Source organism: Lycium ferocissimum, unplaced genomic scaffold (genome assembly GCF_029784015.1).
Source record: "Lycium ferocissimum isolate CSIRO_LF1 unplaced genomic scaffold, AGI_CSIRO_Lferr_CH_V1 ctg6845, whole genome shotgun sequence".
In the NCBI taxonomy this organism is placed as follows: domain Eukaryota; kingdom Viridiplantae; phylum Streptophyta; class Magnoliopsida; order Solanales; family Solanaceae; genus Lycium; species Lycium ferocissimum.
The window spans coordinates 1-10,543 of record NW_026726525.1 but is presented as its reverse complement, the minus strand read 5'-3'; the positions used below and the strand labels follow the sequence as shown (position 1 = coordinate 10,543).

At 38.4% G+C, this 10,543-nt stretch overlaps 1 protein-coding gene across 1 annotated transcript; it reads right to left on the bottom strand.

Moving 5' to 3' along the window:
- Positions 1 to 555: 555 nt before the first annotated feature.
- On the bottom strand, positions 556 to 2,846 carry LOC132045504 (uncharacterized). The gene has a single exon (XM_059436090.1). The coding sequence runs from the start codon at positions 2,671 to 2,673 to the stop codon at positions 799 to 801; it is 1,875 nt and encodes a 624-aa protein (XP_059292073.1). The 5' UTR covers positions 2,674 to 2,846; the 3' UTR covers positions 556 to 798.
- Positions 2,847 to 10,543: the final 7,697 nt, after the last annotated feature.

Sequence of the window (10,543 nt, the reverse complement as noted above, 5' to 3'; positions counted from 1 at the left end):
TCTCTACAACTTTCATGCTTTTTTCTAATCAAGTGCTTAGAAATTTAAACCACCTCTATGAATTTGCTTGGAAGAGTAAATATCATATTTGTTGTCAATGCAGGATCTAAATTGAGTTTAATCACAAAAGAGCAAATGACTTTACACATGTTAAACTTTTGATGACCTGCCAGGACATAAATCTGCAACCTAATTTTTCTTCTTAATTACTCACCCTACTTTCTTAAGTCAAGCTAGCAAATCCACTATTGCAAGCTGATTTTCTCATTATCAGTTTAGTTCCTCGTAAAATTATCAGTATAGAAGCTTCCATCCCCATGAAACCAAGAATTGCCTGCACTAACTTAACGAAAACTACAAAGCGTCGACTTGAATTTTACAAAGTCCCTAAAGTGAACCTCTTCTAATAGAAGGTAGTATATCCTTTGGTAAGAAAGCAGGGAAGAAAGTTAAGGCTTTTATCATGTCAGCACCAAAAAGGCGAAGCCGAACATAAAAGATAAATCCTAATCAAAAAGAGGATATATAGCAGTTTTCAATCACAGGACCAAGAAAAAGGAGAAAGAAGCATAAAAGCATTTAACATGATGGTCCGTCATACAACAACAGAGTAATTCAAAGACCAACTCTACTTAAACAAATTTCTTCGAAGGAACTTTAGTGTTTAATCCGGAAAAAAACTACCAACAATCCTAAGCAGAAGAAATATCAGTCCCGGATGGGATTTAAAAAATCTCAAATAACACAATGTATTTTAAAAAATAGTTAACGAACAAGCACCTGCGGCCAACTTAGACTTTACGAAGCAGACATCACTTTCATCCTTTTCAGTCGCTTCATGGCAGGGGAGACAGTCCTTAGTATCTTGCGACCTTTCTTTTTCTGTTTCATCTTCTTGGTGGAGGAAGACATCTCTCTAACGGGGCCGGGGGGCACTCCCTTCTTCAAAGCACTACCTCGGGGAGTAACAGTAGGTGGCAACCGTAAGTTTTGTGGAGGCATTGGACTGTTTGGCTTCCATACCAGGTTGTTCTTCATAGCAAACCTAACCTTCTTTGAACTTTTCTCTGCGCTCTTTGCACCAGCATCCCCTTCACCACTTATGAGAGAGATACATGACTCTATTTCCTCAGCTTTTTTCCCTCTCTTTCTCTTCTTTTTCACAGAAATTGTAGGTGTGTGATATGAATCATTGTTATCGTCATCGTCTGAAGCAACTTCAGCAGCAACCTTTTCAAACTGCATCTGAAGATTTGACATCACATCTTCATTAAAAGTCACTTTGTTCTCAATGTCCAGCTCATAGTAGGAACTATCACCATTAACAGCAATCATATTCTCCTCTTTGTTCTCCACAACAGGTAAATTATCTGAAAGCCCTTTTTTGTTCTTCTTTTTCTTCTTCCCCCGTTTACTACTCTCGATCTCATTGGTCCCATTCTCCTCAACCGAAGTTCCATTCTCACAAACCTTCTTTTTCTTCTTCCTCTGTTTACTACTCTCGAGCTCATTGATCCCATTCTCCTCAACCAAAGTGTCATTCTCGGAAACCTTCTTTTTCTTTTCTTTCTTCTTAGCCTTTTTACTACCTCCATCCTCTGCTCTCTTCACCTTCTTGCATTTCCTTAAAGTCTCATCATCATTCTCATCCTTGGCCACTTCCGAATCACCCACTTCACCAGTCAAACCATTCTCAATCGGTATTAACTGAGGCACCTCTTCACCGTCATCAACAAACTCATTCACCTCAGGCAGACTAAATTCAATCCCCGAAGCTTCAAACTCCTTCTCCAACCTCAAGAACTCCTCGTGCAACTTCAAAACCACCTTCCTATTACCCTGAACACAATCCACCGACGAACCAACCTCAAAAAGCTTCCCCGAAAACCCTGTTTTCAACGCAATAACCCCAAATGCCATGTCACCGTAGCTCTCATCCCCCTCCACACCTTCCTTCCTCCTCTCCAACAAACTCCTCCCCATCCTCAACAACTCCTCAAAAACACAACTTTTCACTTTCCCAACCATAATTTTATCCTCAGACTTCCCTAACACACTCAAAAAAGGCTTAAACAAACAAACAACCACGTCATCTCGGACCGGAATAAAACACCCTTTTAACTCATCAAGAAAAACAGAAGCAATATGATAATTAACCCCATGACCCAACAAATTATCCGTCGCGAGAAACGCGTTATCTTCCAAAACCCCACTACATTTCCCTATCATCTCCAAATCCCAACCACACTTCTTCATCAACTCAAACACAGACCTAATAAACATCCTAATAAGCAAGTAAAACTTATCCAACCTCAAATGATCAATACCATTCCATTCTCTTCTAAGGGTAATCAAGAAATCAGTAAAATAATGCAAAAAAAGACTAAAATCAAGATTCGTGACCATAGAACAAATACGGTTAATAAGCAAAGATTGATTAGGTGCTTTATCAGAATGCCAAAGACAGTAAAAAAGACCTTTCCAAAGCTTTTTCATATCATCATCAGTGAGTTGAGTTTGTGTTATAAGCCATGTTTGGAGATGTGTGAAGGCTTTAGACCTTATGGAAGAGTTACATGAAGCTAAATGTTTTATTAAACAAGTGCCACCGCCTTGTGTTGTTATGATAGTGTCAATAAGGGGAGTTTTGGACTCTCTGAGTCTTTTCTTCATTGTTTGAAGATCTGGAAAAAGTGAAGAGAGTATGGAGGAGGAAGGGTTTTGGGGGAAAAGAGAGAGGGATCGGGACAGTGGGCAGCAACGTATAAAAACCTAGTAGGGCTAGATAGATTTGAGAGGAAATACAATTGTTATTTTGTTTCTTTCCTCCTTTTTTTTTTTTTTAAGCCTGGATTGGGTGTGTGGCAAAAGAGTATAGAAAGAGGCAGGTAAATGAAATAAAATAAAACAGAAAAAGAAGAAGAAATACAAATTTTTAGTAGGCTTTTGGACATAAGTTGAGCAATACTTTGGAAAAAAAAAAAATAGTACTTTATTCGATGTTGAAGTTAAAAAATTATATTTGAAAGTTTAATAAATTGCGTTAGACAGTAGCAACAACGTATAAAAACCTAGGGCTAGTTTTTGAGGAAATAATTGTTCTTTTCCTTTTTTAATCCGAATTGGGTGTGTTAAAAGCATAGGAAAAGGCAAGTAAATATGAAAAGGAATAAAAAGGAGAAGAAATATAAATTTAGTATGCGTTTGGATATAATTTGAGTAATATTTGAAGAAAATAAGTAAGCAGTATTTTAAAGTTGAAATTATGTTTGGACATGAATTTCACTTGAAAAAATGTTAAAGTTTTGCGAGTGGAAAAAGTTTTACTTGAAAAATTGATTAGTATTTGTTTTTCGAAGTTGAAAACCTTATATTCAAAACCTGATAAATCATTTCAATGCATAACTAAACAATAATTTGAATTTTTTGAAAAAAAAAATCGTATCCAAATGGTTCATAGTAATTTTTTATTTTTTTGGGTTAATCGGATACTTCTAATATATATAGAGAATAATTACAAAATACTTGGGGTATCCATGCCCCTTATATGTTCAGAATTTTCGCTCATTAGAGGGCCATCACAAAAAGGAATAAGTTCGTTATAAACAATACCCATTACATCATCAAAATATACATCATAAACGAGGGGGGGGGGGGGGGAGGGGCGACTTGGGTAGAGTCTGGGTTCCTCAAAAAGTTGTTCCCTTCCTCCTACGTTTGCCATTAGGTCCGCCACCTTGTTCTACTCCCGGTATTCATGCTTTAGTACCGGATGGTCCAACACCATTAGCAAGTACTGCGCATTTAGTAAGGATGTGGTAATAAGGGAGATGTCCATGCTTTATCATTGCTATTACCTCTGTTAAATTAGTGCCGATCACAATCGGTTTTAAATTATGCTCCACTGTAATTTTTAAACCCTGCATAAGACTGGTTAGTTCAGCAAGATTATTAGTAGTATGGGGTAGGCCCTTCATGTATCCTATCACCCATTGCCTATGGGAGTCTCTTATTACTCCTCTTATTCCCCCCTACCAGGGTTGAGTTTAAAATGATTTGCAGTTGGTGGCTTCCATTTAAAGAACACCCTAGATCTGGTTTTTGCTATGGACAGTGGAGAACAAACTAGTGAGAATTCTATAGCTTGACTATAGAGATGCCTGAAGGAAGAGTGATCATGTTTGTTGTTGAACAGGTTGCCATTCCTCTTCAGGAAAATGCCCTACATCAGAAATGGAAGAAGATTTCCCTAGTTGATTAGGTGATCAAAGTCAAGGTTCCTAATCCTATTCCAGTTGCTAGTCAAAAAGGAGAGACTATTGAAAATTGCGGCTGTGACATTATTAGCGATATTGTTTTGGGAGACAGTATGCCATAGCTGCTTGCTCTTATCACATGCAAAGAAGATGTGGTTAATATCCTGCGATGGTGACCACATTCCCTACAAGAATGGTTGATATTAAAGCCAATGGAATGTAAGTAAGAGGAAGTGGGAAGCCTGTTGTGATTGAGTAACCAAATGAAGAATTTGATCTTGTTAGGGGTTCTAAGTTTCTAGATCCAGTTGAAATTTCTGGTGCAAGGATGAGTTTGCTCTAGATGAGCCTTGTTCAGAAGTGAGTAAGCAGATTTTATACTAAAGATTGCATTATTAGTGAGTCTCTGATGGTTAGAGTCTTCCCTATTGGGTAAAGCGGTTTGGTAAGTATTTCTAATGAGCTGTTTGGTGCTAGCAACTAGGTCAAGAGATTATCAAAGTTCCAGTCACCATTAGTTTGTAAGTCTAGGACCTTATGGTTTTCCTCGTATGTGTTCGGGTCTATGTCGACTTCTAAAGGTTGGGCTGTAGGGATCCGAGTGATCGATCCCGAGTGCACCTATCAACCTTGTTAGCTACTGTTATGTGCACTTGTACGCACTACTTGTATCGTTCAAGGATAATTTTCCAAGTCCTGGAGCATTGAGTGGTGTTCCTATTTCTACAGTTTCTAGAAATAAGGGTTGAAGCCCAAAGTGAGTTGGGATTTTTAATAAGTCTCCAAGTGAGCCCTGTAAGAATGGCCTTGTTTTTTATGTCAGCTTTCTGCATACCCAGGCCACCCTCATGCTTAGGTCTAGTAAGAGTTTGTCATCCTATAAAATGCATCTTTTTCTTCTCGGTAGTGGTTCTCCACACAAAGTTTCTTTGGGTTCTATCATATGTTGGTTAATCTTTCTAGGCAGTTTAGTATATTGCATAAAATGGTTGGGTATGCTACTTAAGGAAGCTTTAACTAAGGTGGTTCTGCCAGCCATGTTAAGAAACTTAGTTTTCCACCCAGCAAGTTTGGTATTCAGGTTGTCTAGAATAAATTGATAATTAGATTTTTTAGGTTTCTGGTGCAAGATTGGAAATCCTAGATATTTGCCAAAATTACGTTAGCTCTAGTACCCAAGCCATTGGAGTATAGTTCCATGTTAGCAACAGTGCAATTTTTTTAGAAAACCACTTTTGACTTGGCATAGTTGATCTTTTGTCCAGATTGGAGGCTAGAGTTTGTCAGAGTGTTGATAATGATTGTGCAGTTTTTTATGTTGGCTCTGGCAAATAGTGTGAGATCATCAACAAAGAATAGATGAGAGAGTTTTGGTCCAGTTCTACAGGTGGATATGGGCATCCAATTTAGCAGGGCTACTTGGTGGTTAACATTTCTACTGAGTCTCTCCATTCATAGTATGAATATGTAGGGAGAGATGGGGCCCCCTTGTCTTATGCCTCTTGTAGGTTTGCAGGGTTTAGTTTTCGCATCATTGACAAGTATGAAAATAGAGGAGGTGAAAATGCAGGAAAGGAGCAGCTAGATAAGTTCAGGCAGGAAATTGAAATAGTTTAAAGTGTCTCTAGTGAAATGTTATATCTCGCATTTCGCACGTCGGAATATTTTTAAGTTGGTTGCGAAGAATTATGGACAAGGTTATCTCTCGACTTTGTTTTATGACAAATGGTTTATGATTTTATTGGAAGGAAGCATTAAGGAAAGATTTGGGACTAAGAATGCATTATGGAAAAAATTTGGAGGTTAAAAGTTGGGAAAATAATTTCCATGAAATGGCCAATAAATTCTAGCCATTAAAGGGGGTATGTGTTCATCTTATGGTGCAAGATATACAAATATGTGGGCAAAAGTTGACCAAGTCAAGGAATTAGTTGTTTTTTTTTATTTAAAGAAAATTCTAGAGGAATTGAAAAATTGAAGAAAAATTGGATGGAAAATAGGGGCACATGACCGGCCATGTGCCCCCGATAATATATATATGTGTGTGTGGTTAATAATATAAGACACAAGTCATTATTTTTCCTAGAATTTTTCAAGAAACATGGAAGAAAAGAGAAGGGAGTTCGAGTGCCATGGTGGCCGAACGATTTTGGAGTTGATCAAGGAAAATTATTTTTCTCTTGGGTCCCTACTAATTGGAAGGTCCTCTATCTTGTGGAGTAGTTGTTGGAAGGAAGGAACCACTTGTTTTGTAGAAGCAAGCTTAGCCGAGCATCAAGAAAGCAAGAGGAAAAGGTATGATTCAATTCTCTTTTGTATGTCTTGCGGATGTCTTGAGCGTGTTACAATGCATGGAAATGAATGGAAGTCATGAAATTGTGGTGTTGGAAATATAGCCGTGTGCATGATGTTTGGCAAAGGCATGATGAACGATTTTATTTAGTGCTTGATTGATATCGTAAAGGATGTTGGGAGCATGTTATAATATGTTGAAGTGAATGAAACTCATGAAAATATGTAGTATGCATGTGGCCGTGGGGAATGGATTGTTGGTGTAGAAAGAATGAATTGATTTTAGTTAGTGTTCTTGGTTATTGTTGTTGTAAATTCTATGGTAAGAATGATGATTTAATGGCTCATGTTGAAATTGAAATGGCCAAGGGCTGTTTTGGGAGCCAACATGATTTGAATATAGTTTCGTGTTTTGATGAAAATAATGTGGTCAACGTATGGAATTGTTGATGTAGTATGTGAATTTGGAAGAAAGAAATGTAATGTTGTGTCCCTATGGAATTTGGATGAACTCGGGTCATGTGGTACATTGGACAGATTATTTTGAATATTGTATGGGTTGCTTGGAACGTTCTTAAATCGTATTTGAATGACCGCGGATTATTGTTGAATATGTAAGTATTGATGTTAGTTTGAATATGTGAGGTTGAATTAAACATCTGGAATGTTGTTGAAGTGTTTGGATAAGAGTTAATGGCATTGCAATATATTTTGAATTGAATGGTGATGTTGTTAAAATGTTTGGTTGGTATTGTGTTGATGAAATTGGCCGAGTTTAATTCTCGGGATTGGTGAATATATAGGGGAGGTGCTGCCGAAATTTACATAAAAGAAGTGGCGGCTTGGAATTGGATTCTTTAATGCTCATGGCTAATGTTGGATGTCCAATGACATTTTGTAGATCGCGAGAAGCTGAGACGCAAGTTTGGATTAGCCTAAAGGGCGGCCAAGGTATGTAAAGCTCACCTTTCTTTCTTTGGCATGTCTTAGTACTATTAGGCTATGACCCGAGCACTTGGGTAATTCCACTCTTAGAATCCGAGCTTAGGTATGTACTTTGTTCGTTCCGTAAGATCTCTTCTTTAATGGGACCAAAATAAGATTTTTATGTTTTCGAAAAGATTGAATTTTCAAAGGTTTTATAAAAAATTTTGACTATAAAGGTCCGGAACTTCAAACGTCCGTGGAACTTTTGCATACGAGCTCGGATCGCCCGAAACATAATAGGTAACTTCATAAGGCATAACCTTCCCTAACTAACGTAGTCGGGCTCGGATAGGGGCGGCACCCGTTCGTGGGGCCATGGCTTTGTTCGTCCTAAATGGCCTTTGAAGAAACTTAGTGCTATTTTCACTTCGACTTCCACATATGAATTTCTTATTTGTTTAATGACTTATGAACATGATTTTATGCATACGGTTGCTCACGACTCTGCTCGTGCTTATGGTCATCACCTCGTTCACCGGATCCCGGTTTATGCTTCGTGCGCATTATGATATGTATTCGGTGTGATCTTTGTGTTACGGTTCCGAAACTCATCTCCCGGAGGGTCGGGTTCGATTTGGTGTGATCTTGTGATATGGTGTTACGGTTGGCTATGATGTGTTACGGGGATATGTCGGGTTACGGAGATACGCAAATGTACGGTGTGATCTTGTGTGCGTGGCGCCAACGACGGGCGGGACCTGCCGTTCTAAGAGCACATGCGTGAGTTGCATTTAACTACATATTTTGATACTTTACATATTATGTCTATCTTCTGTATTTTGTTCCTATGGTTACGTATTTACGCTTTTACATACTCGGTACATATTAAATGCGACCCCTTTCTTCGGGGGGGTGCGTTTCATGCGCGCGGTACGCCCGAGGTGACTAAAGATATTAGCGAGAAATGTTCCCGACGGGATTAGCGAGCTCCGCTTGTCCGGAGTGATGCGGGAGTCGGAAGAGGAGGTTTGTGTGCTATGATATTCGAGTCATGTTAGAGACTTTGCGAAGACGAGTCATATGCATCGGATGTCGGTTGTGTGCGGCTACTTGCAAAGCGTCGTTTGGTTATACGTTATATTACAGATTTTGTCCGTTCGCAGGTTTGTTTGATTTGAAAGTATGTATTTATGATTCGGTTAAAGGCCCAATGTGAGTACGAGTATTACGATAGTCTGAGGGTTCGCTCGGCCCTGGATAAGGGTCGGGTGCCCATCACACCCTATCGAAAATTGGGGTGTGACATGAAAGACCATTCTATCCTGTCAAAAACCTTCTCAAGATCTATTTTGAGGATCATGTTAGCTTGTCTACCTTTTGGGAGGTTGAAGTGGTTGATATATTCCTGAACAATTATGGCATTGTCAGCAGTCCTTCTTCATGCCAGAAAATTGGCTTGGTTAGGCCCAATAAAAAATGTCACGACCCAATTCGTGAATCGTGATGGCACCTACATTGTCCCCCAAGTAGGCGACCATTCCCAAATCATTTTAGTCATTTATAAGAATTATGTGGAAATAAACAATAATTAAGCTAAAAAAAATTCAAATTATATCAATGATAAGTGCGAAAGTATTAATAACCCCAAAATCTAGTCTGGACTAGTACAAGAGCCACTATTACATAGATGCAAGTCTGATAGAAAGTAAATACAAATCTCAAATATCAATACTGTCTCAGGAATGCAAGAAGCCAGTTAATTACAAGGAAGAATCTCCGGGTTACGAATCTAATCTAAAAGCTCACCCTGGAATCTATGTCACGTAGACTCGGATCACCCTCGACGACAGGAACTGGAACGAGTAACAAATTCTGCACTCAAAAGAAGAGTACAACTAAAGTAGCATCAGTACAAACAACACGTACTGAGTAAGCATCATAGGCCGATTAAGATTAGTTCATGCATACAAGCATAAAATCAACAAAATAAGCAAATAGGCACATAATACTCAATCCAAGGTCACAAAATATCCTACAATCGAATCACAACCCAAGAGGAAGCTTTAAATCCCCCCCCCCCCGTGGGATGTCCCTTTTTAAAACATATATTGTATCGAATGAGTATTCAATATGGTTTAAGTAAATTTTTAAGAAAAAACATCAACTAAAAGAACATATCAATCGGAAATCGGGTCAGAAAATGTGGGTCCAATGCCATAAGCTTCCGGGATTAGGAATCCTCACTAGGGAAGAATCAACAAACTCTACCATAAAAGTTTTGTCACCTTTTTTTTAGTTTTCCCCCTCGAACTAATCTTTGTCCCCAAATTTTTCCCTTTCCTTTCATACTTCCCCAAAATCTTCCTCATCATTTTCACCATTTCCATCTATATGAAGAGAAGCGGGGAAAGGAACGGTAATGAATATTTTGAATATCACACAATAAGTTGTATCAAATTTGTAACCTTCCTTGAAATTAAACGAAAACTTATTCGTGCCCTTTTTATAAGAAACATTTAATTATAATCTCTTATCGATCCAAAAGAAACCCGTTTCATTCAACAAATTTAAAATGAAACTGATCGGAAAAATATAAAGTCCGAATACGGGGGCCACCCCCCAAACTATAACTCAAAAAAAATCCTCAAACGAGGGTAGTAACCCCTCATCAAGAAGAGATATATTGACTTCCCCCCCTTTTTCCAAAATACCCTCATTTGGACATAAAGTAAAGGGGAAAACCCCAATCAAATCGCCAACCAGAAATATCCACCCAAAACCAAAAAGACCAATCTCTTTCTCCCTATTATACCTAATATAGTTTTTTAAATTTAAATTAATTTCTTAAAAGGGGCCACCCCGAATGCGAAGGGGAGCCACGAACAACCGAGCCCTTCCCGAAATACCCAGAACGATGGTATCAGTAAAAACAAGGACTAAGTAAGTTGAAAACCCTCCCGGGTTTTTGGGGCGTAAAACACCCCCAAAAAAAGGGCCTTTCCCGTGGGAGAACGACAAAGAAACCATTGTAAAGTCGGGAAAAAAATTTACTTTTTTTTTTTGTTTTA

What these genes read in the sequence shown, in the direction of transcription:
- LOC132045504 (XM_059436090.1), bottom strand. Translation starts at nt 2,673, where the DNA reads ATGAAGAAAAGACTCAGAGAGTCCAAAACTCCCCTTATTGACACTATC.